At 37.1% G+C, this 22,603-nt stretch overlaps 1 protein-coding gene across 3 annotated transcripts in view; it reads left to right on the top strand.

Annotated features, from left to right (window-relative positions):
* Nucleotides 1-16,652, top strand: part of NHLRC2 (NHL repeat containing 2) — a 35,036-nt gene extending 18,384 nt beyond the window's left edge. For 2 of the 3 annotated variants that reach the window (XM_068951676.1, XM_068951675.1), the window contains 6 exons: nucleotides 7,343-7,442; nucleotides 7,913-8,144; nucleotides 8,575-8,697; nucleotides 9,703-9,912; nucleotides 11,538-11,763; nucleotides 14,547-16,052. In XM_068951676.1, coding sequence (XP_068807777.1) covers nucleotides 7,343-7,442; nucleotides 7,913-8,144; nucleotides 8,575-8,697; nucleotides 9,703-9,912; nucleotides 11,538-11,763; nucleotides 14,547-14,812 — 1,157 coding nt within the window. In that variant the 3' untranslated portion in view covers nucleotides 14,813-16,052. Of the gene's footprint in view, nucleotides 1-7,342; nucleotides 7,443-7,912; nucleotides 8,145-8,574; nucleotides 8,698-9,702; nucleotides 9,913-11,537; nucleotides 11,764-14,546 lie in introns of all 3 variants that reach the window. The other variant, XM_068951674.1, reaches the window with a different exon arrangement.
* The last annotated feature ends 5,951 nt before the right edge of the window (nucleotides 16,653-22,603 follow it).

Below are 22,603 nucleotides of genomic sequence, written 5' to 3'. Positions count from 1 at the left end.
TGGAAGAATCAGAGGAGTTTTGGGGAGTTTGGGGCAGGTGGGTGAATGGCGCTCGTTGAGATGGTGTCTCAAGATACAGCGCAAACACAGCAAGAACCAGGACTGTGTGTTGTAGCCTGCAAGGCATTTGCCTTACAGCCTAGGTACAGTCACGAGCTGCAGTGGCTTTTAAGTTCTGTGTTAGGCATCAAAATTAGTTTATCACCATTGCAGTAGAGTTTGTCAAAGTTCTACTGTTACTGCAAATTGCTTGAGCCTGGTAGGATCTTCTGTTACTATCTGGTATGTCATAGCATACATTCATTATTCAGCAAATGCGTAGGAAGCACAGTTCTGTAGGAAGTCTTCATTGTCCTGCCCAAACAAATAGAGATCTGTTCCTGGGCAAAGACCCAGCTTTCTGTTGGTATTCCCAGTGTGCTGTCCTACCACAAATAGATGCACTGCTGCTGTTAGAATACTGAAAAATGGTATGTTAATGTCTATTTGGATGGATGAAGTAACTGATCAGTGTTTCAGAAGTTACTTTTGGTTGCGTCCACACAGTGGTGCCCATTTGCAATAATCCTTTTTTACGTATGTTTATATGTATCTCTGTGCAAGTTGAAGGAGGTTACGTACACTTCAGAGAGTTATGAGTCATTATTATATATTTATAAATTTGACTGTTGTGCTAACTGGCCTGGCATACATGAAATGAAATAGATTCATACTTTCCCATTTTCCTTAGAACTTAAGCTGTGCACAAGAGGATTTTTTTTCAGAGCGTAGATTTACAAATTTCATATTTTTTAAACAAGTGTTGCTTCCGTGAGCCTCCTTTTAATGTCCAAAGCCGTGCTATCTAGAACATGAAAGGCAGAAGAAAAGAAGCTTAAAAGTTTAAGCTCTTTATTTGCTATACAAGGTACTTACAGTATTAAACAGCTTATGCCAACCTTTTTCAAAATCTCAAAGGGAAAGGTTACCTCTTAAAAGATAAACTTCTTTTCCTTATCAATCACATCTCTTAAAACATTACTCCTCTACATACAGTTTAGAGTATGTATTGGTCAATTAAAAGACTTCATTTTTGCGTTTGTTTATTTTAATGTATAGATTGTTGTGAAACAATCTTATGAAACAAACTTAAATCATGGTCTAAAAGATGCCATTTAAAGAACCAAGAAATGTCCTTAGTAATCTTAGAACACTGTATTCACAAGTCATTATTGCTTTGAGATGGTTGGTCTCAAAGATATGAAGTAAATACACAGTTTAGTTGTTGGATTCCGGAGGACATCAGGCCTGATCCAGAGCCCATGGAAGTCATCAAATCTGTTGCTGACAGCTGGCTTGAAGATTCAGGAAGGTGGTTTTGTATCATCAGTAGAAAATAAATCAGAAAAATATTTTTGAGATGTAGTTTTGTGAAATTAAGTGAATGACATTTTTCTGTTAATTTGCCTCCAAGTATAGTAAGAATCGGACTTCTCAATTTCCTATGCAGTTCAGCACTGTAGTATCTGATCTTAGTGTGATCACACTGAAAGTATTTCTAAGAATCTGTATTCAGAAGGATAAAATTTTCAGATAATCAGATAAGCAAAGCCAAGACCTGAAAGGGTATGATGTCATCTTTATCAAAACCAGATGTATCTGTTAGTAGACAGTTTTGTGATTGGAATTTGCTTTGTATACCTTTGAAAGATACAGATATTGAGAAAAATGTTAATGAGGGAGCAGATCACTTCATTCTTAGAACAGATGCTACCAAGTATCTCAGCATACTTTTAACCAAGCCTCATAATGTTTACATGAGACAGTCAGCTTTATTTCCTCATTTTGTACAGATATTGAAGACTGAGGCAAAGAGGTTGAGTGACTATGAAATACCATTTAAAAGACGGTTGACAGAAATGTCTCCCGTTAAGGTAGGGGAATTAATGGAGACAAAACACAGGCTAGGATTCAGACAGACAGTATTCTTTGTCATCTTTTTAATTGCTTTAGTTATGGCCAGTGAACTTTTGTTTTACCCTCCTTTAAAATTCTGGAATGAACTCCATGGATTAAATTCTGACTTTGTTGAAGTTGATGCTGAAATTTTCATTGACATAAATTGTATAGGAAGTGCACAATATAGGGGAAGGGCCAGCAGTTTAAAAATGCATTATTAAATTACTGTGTGTGGAGGATTCGGTTTCTTTTTTTAAAGCTTTCTCTGTTGCCCTGTTCTATTTTTATTCAGTGGGTGTTGAAAGCAAGTGATACTTAAAGGCACTGTTGATCTAAGTGTGAAATGTTCCTGATAGCTGCATTCTTGCTGGAAGGAACAGAACGATGACCTGTGCATGGTGACATAACTGTGTGGTTTAGATTCCAAAATCCAGTCTTAAATTGCGTGATTGTAAGCTATTTATAGACATTCCCAAGTACAGTATTGACTGTGTTTTCAATAAATGAGTTGGAAATTTGTGCTTCAATATAGGTTTTGCGTAGATATTATTTAAATGAAAGTGTGGTAGCTGTCATGCTAGTACAATCTTTCTAACCTTTCTTAAAAACGAAAGTATGTTAAGTTTCTTTCCGTGTTTCTCCTCAAAGGTGATTTAGAACTGCATTCCAAAGGAAAGATTTTTTTTTCTCTGAATTATTCATAGTGATTCTTCCATAATTTTACCAAAAAAAGCAGTAATCAGTTAACTACCTGGGTGAGCTCAGAGTGTATGTGAACTGTCGGCTGTCAAAAGTATGCTATCTACGTGTCTTTTTCCTTCCAGTCTTGTCTCGTTGTGGCCTTGATGCTCTAGCCTTCATTGTCTTGTGAAAGGAATTTTCCCTGGTAATAGCTGAAAATACGAGCTGCGTTTGAGATCATCAGGGATTAATTTTTGAATCATGTTTCTTTACAACTCAAAGTCTGAATTACTCTAGATACATGTAGCTTGTAATATGAGCGCATGAGGTACAGGTGTAGACTCATTTGGAATGCAGAAGACCTCGTCTTTTCAGCAGGTTCCTGTGGAAGGTACAAACTCACAGATACCCCATTCAGCTTCGGGCTGCAGCTGCCCCCATGCAAGTCCAATTTCTCAGAAAATAATGTTAGAGATATCACTGGCATTTAACAGCATTTTCTGTCCTTCTCTTGTTGAATTAAATCCTAAATTTGCTTGTGAATGAAATTATTTTTTCTTTAAAATACTCCAAATTTCAAGGAAAAAAAAAAGTAACTTCATAATTAAAGGTAGGGCTAAAGTTAAGTGAAAAACTTACAGGGTTTAATTCCCATATATAAACTGTTTAAGGGGAAAAGATCTTTTGAGAAACATGACATTAAAAAGTGGCAATGAAGGACTCCAGTGAAGAGAGGATTATCCAGAAATGTTTTGGGAGGACTTCTGAAGTGCACAGTTTTCCTGTATATATTATCTGAGTGAGTCAAACAGTCAGCTTCTTATTGAATTCTGAAGAGGGACTTTGGAGGGATTTTCACGTGTCCTAAAGTAATTTGTGTATAGGTTCTGTCATCTCTGCACAGCTTTGGTGCCTGCTCCTAAACTGGCATTCTCGGAGGGATTTCACTCTCTGTCTCGCTGAAGAAAGAGCAATGACTCTCCAGTCATTCTGTCAGTCAGATTCAGATTTAATTTATTAAAATTCCCCTGACTTAAGTGAAAACAAGACTTATATTCATATGTGTGCATACACAGCATACATGTCTGTAAGCAGGATGCCCTATTACATGAAAATCATTCCCTTTTTACCTTTTTGTGTGTTGGCAGATGAGTGTACCAACGGACTACGTTTTTTGAAGATAAAGTGAGGAGATGGGGGGGGGGGGAAAAATCAATTTGAGTCTATTTAGAAAGTGTCAGTGCTGTCATCCACAAAATGTGACTTTGATTCCCAGACTTTTCATTACGGGATTGGAAGTAAGCACGCAGTCCCCAGATAGGGAGACTGGAAGTGTTCGGTATTCCTGGGAATGGAATCTCTGCAGATAGATATTGCTATTGACTGCTACTAAAGACAGTCTTTTCTCATTCTCTGTATTAAAAAAGGAAAGAATATGGCATCCCGCAACCACTTATCTGTGTGTTCAAATTGACTCACAGTTAGTGTCTTAGAAAGGTCAGCATTACTACTGGCATGTTTAAGGCTGAGTATGTATGTGAATAGGACTGTGAATTGTTAAAAGCATGGAAATATAACAGAGGTGGATTCAGGGACTTGAAAAGCACGGAAGTGGAGTACAGTATAACGCTGCCGTATGGAACACTAGTGCAGTCAGCGCTCTAGTTCATTAGTAGTGAATCTTTATGATGTAAGTGTATCGCATTTACAAGCCATACTTTACTCTGATACAGACAGCCCTAAAGATAAGAAAGTACATGACCTAATAAGGAGAAACTGCACTGGATTTTAAAAACGGCTTGGGGTAGGTTGGAATGTGGTGCCTAATTGAATAAATGTAAAAGAATTACTTTGTTCTTTTATGTTGTTTTGTAATAAAGCCTTTTAAAAACAAATTCTTTCCATTCAAAGATGATAAGGAGTAGTTGGTGGCATTATCATAACTTTTAGCATGCTGGTTCTCCCTGCCCCCCCTTCTCCTATGAGAACAGTAGAAGGGTGACACTGATGACACATCCCCAAACTGTTTTCTCCTCAAAGAGGAATGTTTTCTGTCTTCTGCTTCAGAGCATTAAACATTAAACTCTGTAGTGTCACTCCGGTCATGTGATAAAATACCTTAGGTATGCAACCACAGGCATTGTTTTTACTTTTCTGTTTAGTATAATTTTCTGGTTAAAGCTCTGACGTATTTTTCGCAATTCAGTGTGCGCATTCTGTTTCCATACTTGTATCCGTTCCCTTTGTTCTACTTGCTACCCAGAAGAAAATATTTAACTTGAATTAAAATTTGTAACAGTTACGGGTCTCTTCCTTATTTTTCCTACCTTGTTCTTCTAGTTGAAGAAAGAATCTTCTCTCTATTGATCTTACATATTCAGTAAAATTTGAAATTAATATTGATACTTTTTTCTTGTAATTTGTGCTTGATAAGCCTTTCAGCGTATGTAATTGGAGTCAGGTGTCTCTTCAATTTTTCAGCTTCTGGCCATCACAAGATAGTTCTCAGTGGGTAGAACTACAAAATTTGATTTATGCAATAGATTCTCTAAAGTGCTCAGCTCTATTCTTACAGCTCCATTTTATTGGCGGATGAAGTGAATATTAAATAATTAACAAAGCATTTTGAGATCCTTCAGAATGACCTGGATAGCATAAATGCAAGATAAAAAGCCCACTTACTGAATTAACCGGTGATTTTTAGCGTTGCTCATTCTGAGGTACTCGGAATTGTAGCCTCTGAAAAATGCAAGTTATGCAACATAGAAACGTAAAATCCTGGGAGTTGAACGTTTACTATGTAGGAGGTAGTCAGATGATTGCCTAGCCTGTTTTCTTGGTTAAATCTCTTAGAAACAAGTTCTACTCGAAGATCATTCTGTGGTTTTGATGTTGTCAGGGTTTTTTTTGGCATTGCTAGTACTTTCTTAGCATCTCTGATTTGTGGAATGTTTATTTTCCAGCTTATTTTGTGAACCTTCCCACTCATCAGAAGCTTTTAGGTGTCCTGGAAGTTTAACTTTTATTCTTGGGATTCCATTTTGCATAAAAAACACGGAGCATGTGGAGGTGCAGGAGAGATTCAGCAGAGTTATTTTTGGTCGTAGTCTAGGAAACTCGTACGTTGATCCCAGAAAAAGAAAAGGCTGAAGATAAACTGCATTAAAATCATATGAGTACTACTCTTAAGAGGGCTCACAGTAGGAGGAAATTGTTTCTGTAGATAGAAGGGTACTAGTTTTTCCTCTTCTAATGTATGATGTGAGAATGCTTGAGAAGTGGAAGATGCAAGGATCTCAATTTGGGCAGTGGTGATAATTTTATTCTAGGAAGATTGGTTTTGGTCTAACTTTTCAGGTTTAAAATGTTTACAAGTTTTTTACATAAAATTATGTGTATTCTGGAACTACAAAATATGAGGGGCTGCTGTTTGTTGCAAGGAACAGCGCTATGGGACCCATGTTATTTTGTAAGTTCATATGAATAAAAAGTTTCTGTGAGCATTTGGAAGATATTTTTCAGTTGACTGGCTAATAGTTATTCCAGTACCCATTGCATTGATTTAGAAAAGCTTTTTAATGTTGTTTCTGACTAGATGGGACCGTTCTGTGCAATGTGTTTAGACCAGTACAGTGTTAGGAATATAACACTGTACCTGTTTTAATGCAATTTTTAAATGTCAACTTACTGTTCCTTAAACTTTTCAGAAAAAGCTAAGTAAATTTATTCTGTTTCTTATGGCCTTTCACTACTTGTCTTCATGCATCCTTTCTTATGCTGCAATGTGATCTGGTTTTAGTTATAGAGCACTTATCTGTTCTTCTGTTTTCATTTATATTGTTTTATTTGGGAAATGTTATCTAGTCAAGCTTTGTTTAATTTTTTAATTTTGGATTGGTGAATAGCAGTTTTATACTTTATGAGCTGAAAAAAACAGATACACATTTGAACCCTTTTTGGTCAGAAGGTCACTATTCCGTGATCTGCATCTTGAATTGGTGATGTCTCATATACACGTGTAAACGTTGAGAGTATCACTTAGAAACTGGTTAGAGTAGAGGGGAATTGGTTATTGCACACATCACACCTAACCTTTGAATAAATAGCAGTTGTTATTCTCTGTAGCATGAATCTACATGACATCCAAGCACCAATTTCTGTTATCTTGAAAGGTGTTATGTATCCTGTCTTTACTGTCATTAGTATTACCACTGATTTCTGTGGGACTATTAGGGATAATATGTTGAGAACATGTGAATTTGCAGGATAAAAGATCTGTAACTAAAATGAGCATATGATCTGAAAGGTACTGCCATTGTTATTTCTCCCAAACCCTGCAAACAATTACCAATAATTACTTGGAATATTGAATTTTGTCACTAGCTTAGTAAAAAAAAATGTACGTGCTTAGCAAACATATATACCTATTTGCTGGCCAGTATGAATCCAAAAATAACAGGTGAAACGTGAACCCAACAGCAAAATCATGCAAAGAACAAATCCTATTTGAAGTATTGGCTTTACCAGAGAGATTAAACAGAAGATGTTTATATTCTTGGGAAGAGAACCGAAGAACAAAGGCAGAGTCTCCCAAGGCAAAAGATGAGCTGGGCGGGCCTGGCGGGGGAAGAGCAGGGCTGGCTTGTTGACTTCTTGGTTTTATAAAACATACCCAAAGGATTTGTTTTTTTCCTCCTGTTTTTATACGTCTGTTTTTAAATAGTTTCAGGTACCCAGGAAGACGATGTTTTATGGATAGCCATGGCAGGCACTCATCAGATCTGGGCACTGATGTTGGAAGGTGGAAAACTACCAAAGGGAAGGTAAGCAGCTTTAATGAGAGATATAAGAAACTGCTGCTTGTTTGATAAATAGCCTTCAAACCCTGAAGAGAGATAATGATATTAAACTCAAAGTAATTTTCCTCAACCTGTACTAAGCTTGAAGTTTGCTGCTTCTCTTCAGACTTGAAAGGCTTGTGTACTTTAAAGTCTGCCTGTTTTTTTTTCTCACATAAGTTAGATGAAATGGAAGGTGCTGCTTTTCCTATAAAACTATGACTTGGTAAGCTACGTTCGTATAACTGAATGTTACTTTTCACTGCATTTGCTGAGTTATCTAATGATGAATGATGAACTAAGGTGAAGTAAAAGTTAGCACAAAGGCAATTCAAATAATTCCTTGTGCTGTAGTATAGTTGTTATAACTCACGTTTGTCCTATAACTTCAGTTTATGCATAATGTCTAAAGTATTTCAAGCTTAGTCTTGAACTCGAATACTATTTTTCTTCAGCGATTTAAAGAAAGGAACCTGCATTCGATTTGCTGGGAGTGGAAATGAAGAGAACAGAAACAATGCATACCCGCACAAGGCAGGCTTTGCACAGCCTTCTGGTCTCTCTCTGGCTTCTGAGGAGCCATGGAATTGCCTTTTTGTAGCAGATAGCGAGAGCAGCACTGTGCGAACAATTTCTCTGAAGGACGGAGCGGTGAAGCACCTTGTAGGAGGAGAGAGAGATCCATTGGTAATCACTTCAAACTTCCCCACACTGCCCTACTAATATTCCTCAAGCCTGACCTGGAAGAACCACTTCTGGGGTGAGAGGGTAAATCAGTTTCCACGGCCATCCATTTCTTAACTTCACTGCATGGAATGCAAGTGTGTGGCAGTTGCGGTATTCAGGTTGTAGTGCAGATTGTTGCTCTAGGGGTTCACTTATTTATAAAATAGCCAACCTGAGACAGCATTGCCTGGTTATCAGTCAGCTGTATTCACTTTGAGAACTGTTATAGTCTCTTTTTCCATGGTCAGTGTTCCTAGTTCTCAGTATCCTTGTTTTAAAGTTGTCTTGCTTTGTTTTTTAAAAAGTCAGTTAATTTCCATTTAGTTATAATCATTTAAACTTAAGTCAACATCGAATTAACAGATTTTAATTTAATAACATACAACTTTAGAATTTGTTTGCCTTTGGTGATGTGGATGGAGCGGGCATAAATGCAAAGTTGCAGCATCCCCTAGGAGTAACGTGGGACAAGAAAAGAAAACTGCTGTACGTAGCCGATTCCTATAATCATAAGGTAAGCATATAGAAGCATATTGCATACAAGTTTTACAGTTCTTACCGCTGTGAGAGATTATTTTAGGAACGTACAAAGACTGTATTTGGAGGAGCTGAAGAAACAAATGCTATGAGTTCCTTTTGTGGGTTCCCTTTTGTTTCCTCCCTTGTGGGTCTTTCTCTTGACCAGTTATTTTGTTATCACATGCTGCTGTATGGGTATGATGGCAGGTTTGATACTGCGGGTTTGCTAAAACTTGTAGTTCAAAAGGACTTGCTTTTGGACTTCCTTAGAAAAGCCACACATTTTTGAGAAGAAATATTATGGGTTGCTCTCATGGAACTGAGAGTCACTTCAGAGACAAGAAAGGTTGTGTTGTGTGATTCTTCTCGTGTAGTGATGTGTAAGCTTTCATGCCTGCAAGCTTGTTAACATGTACCTCGATTAAATTCATTAAGAGCAAAGTAAATTGTTTTATTTTAATTTGAAGAGTAGGTTATATACACAAAATACTCATTAAAGTTTACATGGCAAATTATTTTTTTTTCTTGAAGTAATAGCAAAATAAATACTGAGACTGCATTTTGTACAATACTTGAAACAAATTTTAGCTCACTCATTTTTTGAAAGAATGGTCTAAAAGTTAGCCTGCCAGTTTTGTCATGCTTCAACTATTTTGCAAATGTCTTCAGAAAGGCAGCAAATGTAAGAGAAACATGCCATTCAGCATACTTCTGTAGCAAAGGGGTAGGTAGCTCTGGAATGATGAAAGAGAACACTAAATGGAGACCAAGGGAAGCAGTAAAGTCCAGCAGGGGAATCAGGGAGAAAGAAGGGAGGTGGTTTTTATTAAAGCATGGTAACCTGGCAACCACATCGTTTCCCAGACAGACACTTGTTAGCTAAGGTACTCGAAGTTAATGCTGGCTTCTGAAAATGTTGGGCGTAAGATAATGTAGAACTTTTAAATACGGGTGGTTTTTTTTCCTCAGGTTTCTTTGTTTGTTTGTTTGTTTATCTTAGATTAAGGTTATAGATCCCAAAACGAAGAACTGCAGCACCCTGGCAGGCACAGGAGAAGCAAGCGATATTACTGCTTCCAGCTTTACACAGTCAGCTTTTAATGAACCAGGAGGTTTGTGTGTTGAAGAAAATGGCCGCTTAATGTATGTTGCGGACACAAATAATCATCAGATTAAAGTGCTGGATTTGGAAACAAAAATTCTTTCCGTGGCAAGTAGTATTTATTAAACATGCTGATAGTGATGTTTCTTGATATAAATTGCTATTACAGACTTTGTTAAGTGATATAAAAATCATATAGCTAGTGAATTTTTTGGTACAGTAGTTATAGTCACGTAATATTTTGGGGCAAAACATTATGTGATTTGGCAAACAAACATTACTTGTTAGCGCATTTGTTGAAAGCCTTAATCTTTGGGAAGACTGCTTTTGCATAGAAACAGAAAGTGATGATCCTCTATAAATAATATGGAAGTGTGAGCTGTCTTAAAAATATACAGCGTAGTTTTGCAATATGAAAAGCATTTCATGAGCCCTTGCAACTCTCTTTGAAATGAGAGGAAGTTGAAATTGATTACCGAGTCCTGTAGTTAAGCCACAAAAGATGATTTTGAGAGGTCAGCCACTTCAGGCCTGATATATAAATGATCAAGTTGTCTTCAGGACACACTAGGGTGTCATTTATGCCAAATTTTAGCTATTCTACACTTACTACTCTGTGAACTTCTGTACTCCAAAGTAAATGCAAGGCACCTCACCTTTTGTGCTTTGTATCTAGCTTACCTTGCAATATCTTGCTTTTTTCACACATTGTTTTTATTAGATTTTCTATCTATTGACATCATCTCTAATTCTGCATCTGTATGTCTGATCTTTAATTATATCCAGAAGCATGTAGGATACTGAGATATGTAAAATGCAACAAAGATAACTTGCAACAGTGAACTGGAGAGAAATGTCCACAATAAATTACTTAATATGGCTGCTTTTGGGAGAGCAGAAGAGCTCTCATTGTTCCCTTGTAGGTTCAAAAAAGAAAGTTTCTAAATCAGAATTCTTTCAAATTTTGAAAAATATTGGTACTACAAAGTCTTATTTTTACTATTGCAACACTGAACTTTTAAAGCTTACTTTTAAATGGTGTCTAACTTTTAATATGTGCAGTGCCGATTTTTAATATTCTTTCTCTTGGGCTTCCAAGTTGTCCAATCAAAATGATTTTCAGAATTAAGCACTGCTCTCTTTGCTTGTAGCACGTGAAGGCAAAGCAACTTTGAATTACTGTCCATCTTATAATGGTTCTATGTCTTACTGTTTTCATATAGGTAGGACAGAGTAGTCAAACCGTCTTCATGTAGGTTTAAATTCTCATATTAAATGTAACATTCAGGGAAATAATCCTTTGCTTTGCTATGTAATCTGTGTGGCTAGAATCTTGGATTTTATTACCTAAGGGTACAAATGCTACCAGATTAGGAGAAAATACTTGTAATGTTTATTAAACTAAAAGTGTAATGAAACTGTTAAAATTTTAAATTAAAGTATATTGTAAGTAGTGGAAACTCTTAAGTAGTAGATTTGATGATCTTAATAGTGAATATTATTTTTCCCTGGAGCAATGGTATATATGTTTAACTTTTAAAAAAATCTGTCCTTTTTTATTTCTATCAGTGCAGCACTGTTGCATTCTGTCAGAAAGTTTCAGAAGAATAGCATATTGTCATACATTAGTTTTCCTAGTCCACGTAAGCTATGAGCGTGTGATTGTATTGTGAAAGCCAGTTTCCTCTGCAGTACAAATGAAAATTAATATCTTGTTTGATTTCTGCTGATAGTTGCCTATCCTGAATCCAGAAGCATGTGATGTTCCAGATCATCTCTCTGTACAAAGGGATAAAATAGCAAACCTTCCAAAACTGCCTAAATCTGCACCAAACGTTCAACTTCCTTCCCTGACTGTAACTCCTGGCCAGACGATTCAATTTCTGTTAAAGTTGACTCTTCCTCCAGATACAAAACTGAATGAAGAAGCACCTAATTCCTGGTTCATCACAGCAGAAGGTAAAGTACCTGTGTTGTCACATCAGTTGAGGAAGAACAGAAGGAAGATATAAACGGGGTTATATATCATGACATGCCTACAACACAAGGGATCTCGATCTCGTGGACCAAAATGTCACTTCTAGGCCTATGTTCCCATACGACATTGTGATATGATGTGTAATATTTAGAGTTGCTACACTTAACAGCTGGAGTGGGAAGATTAAGAAAAAAAATGAAAACAGCTGCTTTTTGCATGATTTAACACATGCCACATTCCTTTTTTTAGAATCGCTTGGAACAAGCTGCCATTGAGGGTTGGCAAAGATATTGTTCCCATAACAATCAGGCTTTTTCCTTTTTAGATGCTTACCTTCTCCACTCTATCTCTATGAATAGCCCAGCCCTAGTGTCTATTTTTTGGAGAAAGCTTACTGTGAACCTGAAGGGTATTCCTGAAAGAGGTTCCTTTTTTCTTTTTCTCTCTTCAAAAATTATTTGAAGTATATTTATACCTAATCACTTTGAATCTACTGTGTTATAGTTCATATTTGCATATTTCTGCTTGAATATTTCAATAACAAGGCACACATTCTTCCATAAGAGGTAAATTGTTATGTCAAGGCAGCAGAAATGACTGGCCTTTTTTCAGGTTCATTTGCTGACTTCCTGTGTGACCTTACACAGTTCTTTCAGTCACTGTGTACCTTGGTTACTGTAAAATGGGTATAATAATATTTCATGTCATAGCAGTGTTGTGAAGCTAAATTAATTAATATCTCTCAACTCTAAGTATTTGAAACGCACACAGAGAACGTGTTCTTATGGCTTGTGGTTGGAGTGGTTTAATTCCATCCATCACTGCCATTCTTACACTGGAGATTACTGTGCCCGTAGCATAATTGACAGAATGGAACACGTGAGTGTTCCCTAAAATTTCCTTCAGTACGAAAATAGCAAGGTTATCTGAAGATCCTTCTTGGGCAGGGTGACCATTAACGAGCGTTTTCCAGTGTTCCAGAAAGGAACATGAATCAGTGCCCTCGAAAGTACCATATGAACGCCAATATATAAAATAACCTGCATGTTTTTCAGGTGCTTTGAGTGGTAAAACAGTTTTGCCTGGTTATTGAGTTACTCAGGTGTGACTCATTTGCTTGAACACATTCACACTCTAGGAATAAATTTTTGATCTCACTAGGATGTTAATGATTCTAAAAGGTATCCTATACTATGCGCTGTATGCCTAAGTAAAACTGCTGCTATAAACTAGTGCTTCTGGGGATGAAGGGAAGACGCTTAGCATTCAGAGGCTGAGAAGAAAATCTGACCTGTATAAACGCTTCTGCTGTCTCTAGGTTCCCTAGAAGTACGTGATGCAGCGTACAGAGAAATGTTACTTCTAGGAGGGAGTGAGCAGGTTACCCATTAAGCCAGAACAGAGCAATAGAAAGCTTAACCGACCGTTTAGAGTTGCTAAACGGGTGGAAAAAAAAATCTAGGAAGTCATTTTTCTTTGATTTTTCTTTGTCGAGTTCTGGATGTTGAAAATGCCTCATCTGCACCTTCAGTAGATTTTTGGGAAGTCACAGAGAAAACACTTGTATTTAAATTATTTTCACTCATTTATAGCATTTTCACTCATTTATTTCCTTTTTAGAAATGCTACTGGATTTTAAAATTCTGCTAATTTTTGGTAATTTTCCTCAGGGTGAATTGACATTCCTTACTGTCTGTTACAATCTATGTATACTGTTAGTAGTCATCAGTGCATGCAGATGCAATTAAGCAGGTCTAAAACTAGCCTCCTTATCTTTTGGCTAGTCTTTTGTTGTCGAGTTTTCAAAGTGTCTCTCTATCCACGTGGTACCTTAATGAAATCAGTTGCTTTTAAAAACAGTCAAACAATACTGTACAGCACTGCAATTTGTTTGTACACCTTGTGGCTTAAGGAGGTTTCTCATCCTACTTTGTGCCTTTAGAGAACAGATGGACTGTTTCCAGGAGTATTGGCACACTTTTTGGCCTAAAAAATCTGCAAAGAGATAGAGAGATACATCATAGTTTCAGGAGTTAGTAAAATTACAGAATGTAAGCAACTGAAACTCAACAAGCCATTTCAAGCTCATATATTTTAGAGCCAAGTTACAGTTATTTTCTGAAAAATGCCAAAAAGAACACTTCATCCATCTCACTTATGGCAAAATACAGAGTACAATATGCAGTGAGTTAGGTGCGTTTATTGTGCAATTCATTCTTCAGCTCACGTACTCTTAAATATTTAAATAAATATGAAGCTCAGGGCCTATTGTAACAGTCAGCCTGAACATCACTAACGTACAGCAACTCACTTATAAAGCTGATATTTCTGTTTGGAAATGTCATGCAGTTCTATGCCTTTATGGCATTCACCTTGCCTTGAGTATTAGGCCTCTGATACAAATCTGTAACAGCCCATTAATTTAAGGAGTTTTGCTTATATATCTCAAAAGAAATTTTAATATACTTTTTAGAGCGTATAGGACAAATTGCAGATGCATTGCATTTAATTAAGGTGTACTGTAAGTATACCTACACTTCTTAAATCAAAGCTATGGATCCTTCCACCTTTGAATGACTACCAAAGAAGCATTTGTAAATTGTTTTTCCTTTTTCTCTGTGACTGGAAAAATTAGACGCAATTTCCCCTAATATTGCACGTGGACAGAAAGTCCGTGTTGTCTGATAAGCAAAATCAATGCTTTCTCTAGGTTTTAGACATGGTGTTGAATGTCCTAACGATAAGACCTGCTTTTCTTTTACAGATAATACATGGTTGCTTCAAGGACAGTGTCTGTCTGGAGGAATTAAGGATGTTTCCTGTCAAACTCTCATTCCCTTTCAGTTACCCAGTAGCTGTCTATCAGCTGAAGCTATCCTGGCTATCAAAGCGTGCCTCTATTATTGCAGCAAAGATAGCAGTGCCTGTATGATGAAAGGAATCTCATTCAGTCAGCCTTTACAGATAGCTAATACAACCCAAGGTAGCTTGACTCAAGTTGAACTGACATACGCGTTTTTAACTAACTAATGCAAAGCCAACTCATTTCATACTTTATTTTAGTGTCCAATGTTTCCGTAGGAAAAAATAAGAATAGATAACTTTTCTCTGTTGTTCATTTTCCTACAGCTTATGAAGAAGCTAACAAATAGTATACTTGATAAAATGGAGTTCCTCACAATTTAACATGAAAATTTATAATCACCACCTCAGTTCTTTTCATTACTGTAACAGCAATAATATAGTAACACTCTAGATTCTGTTGCCAATTGTGAATATACTGGATGTTTGCCATTCTGAGCAATGAGCGACAATTTCAAGAGTTCTTTTGGAAGAGCTAGTATTACTTTGTAATGCTACTATAGTAAGTTCTTTGCACTGTGCATACTGTTAGAACAGCTAGATCATTTAGGACTAGCAGTTAGAAATTCCTTTCATGCCATTAACTTTTAACAGAATGTTAAAACCAGTGCTTTCTTTCTCCGCGGCTACAAAATAGTTATCTTTCTTATTTTTCAGTGTTGGCGTTTATGACATGCGTATTTTGAAAATACACTATAAACTAGGTGCAGCTCTAATTTTATGCAAACTGTGTTTTACTTAACTAGATAGGACTGCCTTATATGAAAAGCACAGTTTCATGAGAAAATGTCTGTGAAAGGAAGTGTTTAAGTACCTACAGATGCATTTCATGCTGATTTCTAGCAAAGAACGTGCCTCTCTCTAATGTGTATATAAAAAACATGTCAGAGTTTTTCTGTTATATACCCATTTACATTTTATAGTAAATTTTAGGTAATAGTTGAATATCTAAGCTGCAGAAATTAAATGTCAGCCATTTCAAGCAGGTGAATCACTTTTTCTTTCCACTTCTGTGGTTTCTGTGTAAAGACCTGTCTGGAGACTCCTGTCTTGTAGACACTTAGGATTATGAATAGTGTTGTACTCTTGAAATCTGATTCAAAATCTTTTAAGTCATTTGCTATAGTGGCCTCTGAACAAGAACCATACGTTCAGTGATGAATTATTCACAATGGCATTCACGTTTGGAGGATCTGAGCTTTTGCTGGTGAACTGCTATTTTCTGGAGTACTGCTAGTTTCTTACATGAATTGGTAGGGTTCCTACTGGGCTTCAGGGATATTTGGATTGGGCTCAGTGCTCGGATCATGAGGATCGGTTCTAAGAAGATGAGTTTGTCCTAAGTTTGAAGATGCGCTTTTACATCTATTATGACGCACAGTAGTGAAAGAATTACACAGCTTTTTCTAAAAAAAAAAAAAAAAAGCCATTGTTCCTGACACCTGACAGTAAATCCCCAATTTGATATGTTGTTGCTCTTTCCTACTTAAAAGCTGATTGAAATGTTGGTTATGAACTCAAGAGGCTTTTGTTTTAAGGAAACCGTATGGTTCCTTGTGGACTGGTGTGTTTTTTCCTTCCGCTGAAATGCCAGCCTATCTGTGAGCACTCTGTAGTACCAGAAATGATAATTATCTCACCTGTCAACAAGGCAATGACTGAACTATTATTTTTCTTGTGTTTTTTTAAGCAACTTTTCTAATTTAGTCTTTCAGCTCACGTGTAGTCTTGAGGAGCAAGAAAGCTTTACTACTTTGTTTACAGTTTGCAAATGGTGTTTGAAGGATGAAAGCAAAGAAACTGATCGGAGCATTTACCCTTTTTTTAACATTTGAGTACAACTCCTTCTTTCTGAAATACTTTTTGTTTGACTTTGGATGGTAGCCAGGAAACCTTAGATTAGCTTCCAGCTAGCTCAGACATTTTTCTATTGCTTACTGAAAAAAAAATCAAGCACTAGTTTCTGGAGTTTAGAATGATGAATTAAACTCTTACTGTTATCTCAAGTATATCACTCAGCTGATGGATTTGTTCTCTAAATTGCAACTAGAATTATTTGATACTTGTCTGTTTCAGTTGGACAAGATAATCAAATTTGACCTGTTTAACTTCTTGTATTCAAAAACGGAATCCATGTGTCAACATATCTGTTACCTTACTGGCACTTTTTAGCATACTGCTGCAGGGGTCAAAAATGTATTCCTAACTTTATTTAAATGCAATCTGTAGTATTTAAGTGTAGTATTGTAGATACATTTTCTATCCAAATGTGCATATATAAATGTGTGCGTAAGGGTCACAGCCGTTCCGTTTTTCAATTCTCAACTTGCAATTACTGTATATATACATACTCAGAACCACTGTAAGCTCATTGGGAGAGGACATGAGTAGACAGTAGGAAAACTTTTGCATAAACATCAAGCTAAAGTCTAGGATCAGACTAAAAAGGACCTTTAAATCTTTAGTCATGGCCATATTTTAATAATTATATTTCAAAGAAAACAGTTTCCACTTTACTAGCGAAGAGTGGGAGTATATCTGCTTGGACCAATTTTTTTTTCCTCTTTTCTTTTAAGTCCGTGTCTTGCAGCAGTGGTCTGAATCCTATATAAATCAAGGCGGGTAGAAGTTGTAAGCAATTTGGTGATGCTGGTCCAGCACCAAAAGCTTTTTTGTTAAATTTAATGACTGTTCTCTGCTTCGCTCATGCATTTTTCAAATGAGCTCTGTAGCGATACTACTGCACCCTTGCTATTGGTTTGCTTTCCACAAAGTCTGAGTGTTCGTCACTACTATAACGTCTTTCATTTCTAAAAATGAAAACAGAGGCCGAAGGTGTGAGTCCATCTCAAAAAGACACACCACTTGTTAATTTATGAAGAAAAGCTATATGCTGGAGGTAACAGAATCTGGTGGGTTTTCACAACCCGGGTCAGTTCCTCCTGATCCAGTCAGTAGCAATGCTGAGCACATATTCCCAATAGGCACATGTATGTGTGTACGTGCAGGGTACACATATAGAGTACACACACAGCCAGCTCCACAGATCAACACAGCCAGGGAGATGTAATTTACTGGCATCCTCCTAAACAGCCACAGCACTTGCATAAAAAGGAACAGCATGGGCAGCCCCCTCTTTGGCTGATCAGAATAGAAGTGGAATATAGATGTGTGTGTGTGCCTGTGTGTGTGTATACGTACGTACATACCGTACAATAGCTCTTCAATAACTGCTCCTAGGCACTTGAACAATCCAGTAGTTGGCCTCCAGTCTCCTCCAGTTGCGGGCACCTGACCGTATGAGCCCCTGTGGTTCATGTTTCCCCTCTAGTTGCTGCTCCTGCTTGTAGAGGGGAAAGTCATTCTGGTTGTTTAATTATTGACTAGCTATTTAAGCGAAGATAGATGTATTATTGCCTGTGTAGTTGCAAATCTCTTGATTTTTTGGTCCCTACCAAGGTTTATTACATAGGTGAAACCCTTAATTGCTTGACTTTGTAGAGTTATGAGTATTTAGTTGAAAAGAGCTTATAAATATCCCTGCTATTGTCTGCTAAATTATTACATTCGTATGACCCTTAACTTTTAAAAATCACTGTTATTCATTAACACTTACCTCAAAGATAGATTGCAGCCAAGGCCCCACAGAAGTGTGTGCATAAACTATGTGTTGCAAGTCACAAGGAAGTTTTCTTTCTCATATAACGTGTGACAGATGTTGTAACGGGGCATGTGCATGTGTCCTCCAGGCAGCAGTTGTGTTAGCTGAAGAATTTACCACACAAAGCAGCTTGTCACCTACCCTTCCTGACAGTAACACTCCACTCAGATCTGCCAGCAGAATTGTTCATATAATCAGTTAAAGTAACTCATGTACGTTAGCAAAAATCTAGTATTTTAAGTGAAGTGTAATCATTTTCATTGAAATAAGTTATCAAGGATTAAATGAGCTTGTTTGTCCTCAGCAAGAAAGCTGGAAGGATGCTGGCAGTTAGTTGCGGACTGAAACCTTTACAGTCATTGCAAAAGTGAGACCTGGTTATTTTGAATTAGAATTCTACCGCATCTGTCTTTGTATTCTACAGCGGATCATAAATATAGAAACAATATTTCTAATAATATTTCTATATTCAGTTATGTTCCTATAACCAAATGACCACTATCTTCCATCAGAACCGCCTGTTCCTATATTTTGTAATGTCTGTACTATTATATGAAAAATCACCTGCTCTTGTTAAGGATTCAGTTTCCTGGTTTATTTTGGCTTCTTTGTCATAATGCTGTTATGTGGGGTTTTCGTTAGGCTTTCCTGTCATTTCACCCAAGGGTGAAATCCAGCCAATTTCTTGATACCTCAGAGAGATACAGGTAGGACAACTACCTCTTCCACGTCTTCCCGCTCCTGCTTTAGGGAGGTGGATGCACATAGATAGTGCAATAATGCTGTTCCCTGTAAAGTTAATGTTCCCTGGCAGCTCACTTAAAATGGTGCAAATGAGATGAGAGTTTCAGGATGAGCTAAACCCTAACACTGATTCTCAAAACGGATAGACCCAGCGCACACTGGCTTTCTGGGGTTACCTCCTTTCAAGGTCCTGTTTATATTCACTGCAGTCCTGCTCCATACAGAAGGCAAAAATGTTGCCCTTGTTCTTCCTGCAGGTATTTGTAATCACCTGATCCAATAGTACTCTTCATCTTGAGATAATCAGGTAATAATTGCTGAAATCTAGGTGATACCTGGGCACTCCCCCACTGTTCTAGGTAGCATTTGAATAAGTTTATGTTCTCAAGTCAGCTTCATGAAGGTTTACACCGATGCAGCTACCATCAGCATTTTTACCATTGCCTCTGGCCTATGCAGCAAGGTCCTACTGTTGTTTCCCGACCTCCCAGAGCATCCCAGCACGCTTGAGTGGCCTATGCAGGAATTTTGATGGCTCTTACTTTCAGGAAACTTTGGTGTTATAGAACTTTGGATGTTAGGTGATTTGAAAGATACTCCAGTTTGGTTTCTTGATGCAGATTTTGCTTAATTATTATTGGAGGTTAACATATTTGTGTCACAGTCGAAAAGCTAAAGACCTTGGATATAAGTTGGGGACTGTCTGGGCAGCTATAATTACTATTACGATTGTTGTCTTTGTTCGTCCATTGCTTTCAAACATACTAGAGAACATTTTGTCCCTCGGCAGGTTCCAGGGCTAAGCAAAAGAATTACAGGTGTTTTTCAAATCTTGCCTAGTTCCTTTACAGCATTGACAATTTTAAGCTAAAGAAATACCGCTTGTAAAAATCTGTTCCTAAGTCCACCTTAATTTAATATTTTGTACTCAACATATTTTAGTAGAGCAATATTGCACACAAGTTTTTTCCCCTTTTGAATAAGTATTTAGAGACTCAACCTATCTGGCAGTTGACCAACTTCATAGTAAACAAGGTAACTATTCCTAATTTGTTTTTACGTTACTGTTTTAAAAAATAAGAGCATGTTCTTCAAGCTTTTGTTTAAACTGAATTATGTGCTTTTGAACCATGCAGTCCAGTAGTCTGTCCTGAAAGTTGTCCGTATCGGGTAACGGACTTCCATATTAAAAAAACATGGAGCTAATAGTAAAGTGGAGGAACAGAACTACTAAATGTTTAATACGTTAACTTGAAAGTTATCCAATTTCACTTTTAAAGGAGAATTAGCGCAATAAAAACTTTCTCACGTGTAAATCATTGTACATCTATTAAACCTGTAATGGATCTGTTCGATTTTGTAAGGGTGTTAATAAAGAAAATTGAGGTTGTGTGAAACTGTGGGTGAAATCCTGGCTCTCTAAGGTTAATGGTAAATATCTTTTGGGCCAGTAGTTCAGCCTTAGACCAAAATAACACATTTTCATTAGATCACGATGCCTGAAGGGAAAGTCAGTGCCTTCCTTAAAAATACATGATTGCATATCTTTACAGAAGTGCTGGAGTATTGTTTGACATGCAGTATTTGCTTGACCTTCATGGTTTGTAAATTGTAATTTTTTTAATTCTTTATTAATCAGGAACTGTGAAGGGTTTTCCGTCTCCATTACGTTTTTGAAAGAAGTACAAATGAAAGTGCTTTCTGCACAATCTATTCTTCTTATGAAGTACTTTTTTGTAAAACATTTTTTTCTCAGTCTTGTGAACCTGCTTGAGAGACTGTTGTTACATATTATGCACACTTCAAAACACACTTGGCAGGGAGATTGCAAACATCTTGCTGAAATTCTGGTTTGAGTGAAATGAAGGGCAAAAATTCCATTGATCCAGAAGGGTGAGGATTATGTTACCTTGGTATTTGAAGGGTGAGAAGTTGGTTTTACTTTTATTTTTTGTTCCTATTCTGCAGTAAAGATGCTGTAAATGGCAGAGGGTTGTGCACAGAGGCAGCTGTGAAGAGGCATGTTCTCTCTCTATGTAAAACCATGTAACTTCATTTAGGTTCTGATGTTGGGATGTCTAAAAATCCCAGCAGTTTACCACTGGTGAAGAAAGTCACATTTGAGCACTGAACACCATACTAAATGTCTCCGTGTTGTTTATGGGGAAAGAAGGGGGATTTTCTTTTCTTTTCTTTTCTGGAGAACTTAAGTGTTGCGTTGTGGACATTAGAATATTTTTATCTGCTGTTTGAGATACTAAGCCTCTGTTTTTCCAGTACATGTGATGCAAAGCCTTTAAAACATCTGAATATTTAAAAGTCGTTTTATATTTGCTGCTGTAAAACATGCAAAGAATTAAACTAAGGCCCTTCATCTACTGCTGATACGGATTGTGTAAATTGTTCACGTGTAGCATTACCTAATAGAATTCTTAACAACATGCAAGGGTTATAGTCCCTTTTAAATAAAAAGTAAATGTCCTGTCATATTATGAGAAGAAATAAACACACTGTAGAAGAAGTTGCAGCCTCGGATATCAATTCAGCAAATAAACAGTGATTAAAGAATATATTCTTTCTCTAGTAAAACCTGTTACTCCTTGTAAAGCTTTTTTGTGGAAAAATAAACATTAAAAAATTTATATCTTTTAAGGCTTGGCTTGTCTGTCAGTCTTTACATCAACGTAGATGTGAATGAAAGTAATGGAATATGTATACCACAAGGGGTGACAGCTTTGTTAAAATCTTTTAACTAGCAAGTACTGTTTGCTTCACGTTCATCTTCTGACAGGGCTCTGCAGTCATGGGTTTCAACTGGTCATTCAGTGTCCTGAGGTTCTACAAAAGAGTATATGGTTGTGAGGACTCCTCAGCTTCAGGTTTACCCAGTGATCTGGAAAGAAGAGATCTGATTTTTTTTTTCCCCCCTCTCTGTGCATAAGAGAGGTGAGAAATGGTATTCTGCACGAGTTGTAGTCTGACTGTTTTGCAGACTTCGGTTTATTGCAGAGATCCCAGAGCTAGCTTCGGGATGGGAAGAGGTCTAGCGGCACTGAGGTCCACACTGGAGAGTTCTGGCACTGTTTGTTAGCCTTATTACTGTGGCTTGACTGTTCTGCAGCAGCTTGCAGTGTGTGGATGCCTGTACGGACAGAGCTATTCTTCCACCCCTTGTTTGCATGGTACCCAAAAAGGAGGAAGTTCCTGTAACCATATGCTTGGTTTGATTTCCCCCATACCTTAATATAAGGGATTCCCCCCTCATTTCTGTCTCACTTGCCTAGGAAGGTGAACGTTTTGTTCTGATGACAACAGCAGCTGTCATAGTAAAAATGTTTAATTTGAATAATTATGATTGAGCCACGTTTCAGCAGCTTTGAATAAGACCCTATGGGATACTGAGTATTAATACATGCTTTTCATGTTCAGTGATAAAACTGAGGAGCAATACCGGCATGCCTAAATAAGCGATCCTTTACTTATTACTCTCATCATGCTTTTACTGATACAGTGATTTAGCTTTAATGAAAATATATGCCAAAAATTCTAGCTTA

The sequence above is a fragment of the Struthio camelus genome, chromosome 7 (genome assembly GCF_040807025.1).
Source record: "Struthio camelus isolate bStrCam1 chromosome 7, bStrCam1.hap1, whole genome shotgun sequence".
Lineage (NCBI taxonomy): Eukaryota > Metazoa > Chordata > Aves > Struthioniformes > Struthionidae > Struthio > Struthio camelus.
The sequence above is the reverse complement of the archived record's forward strand: the minus strand, read 5'-3'. Positions and strand labels throughout refer to the sequence as shown.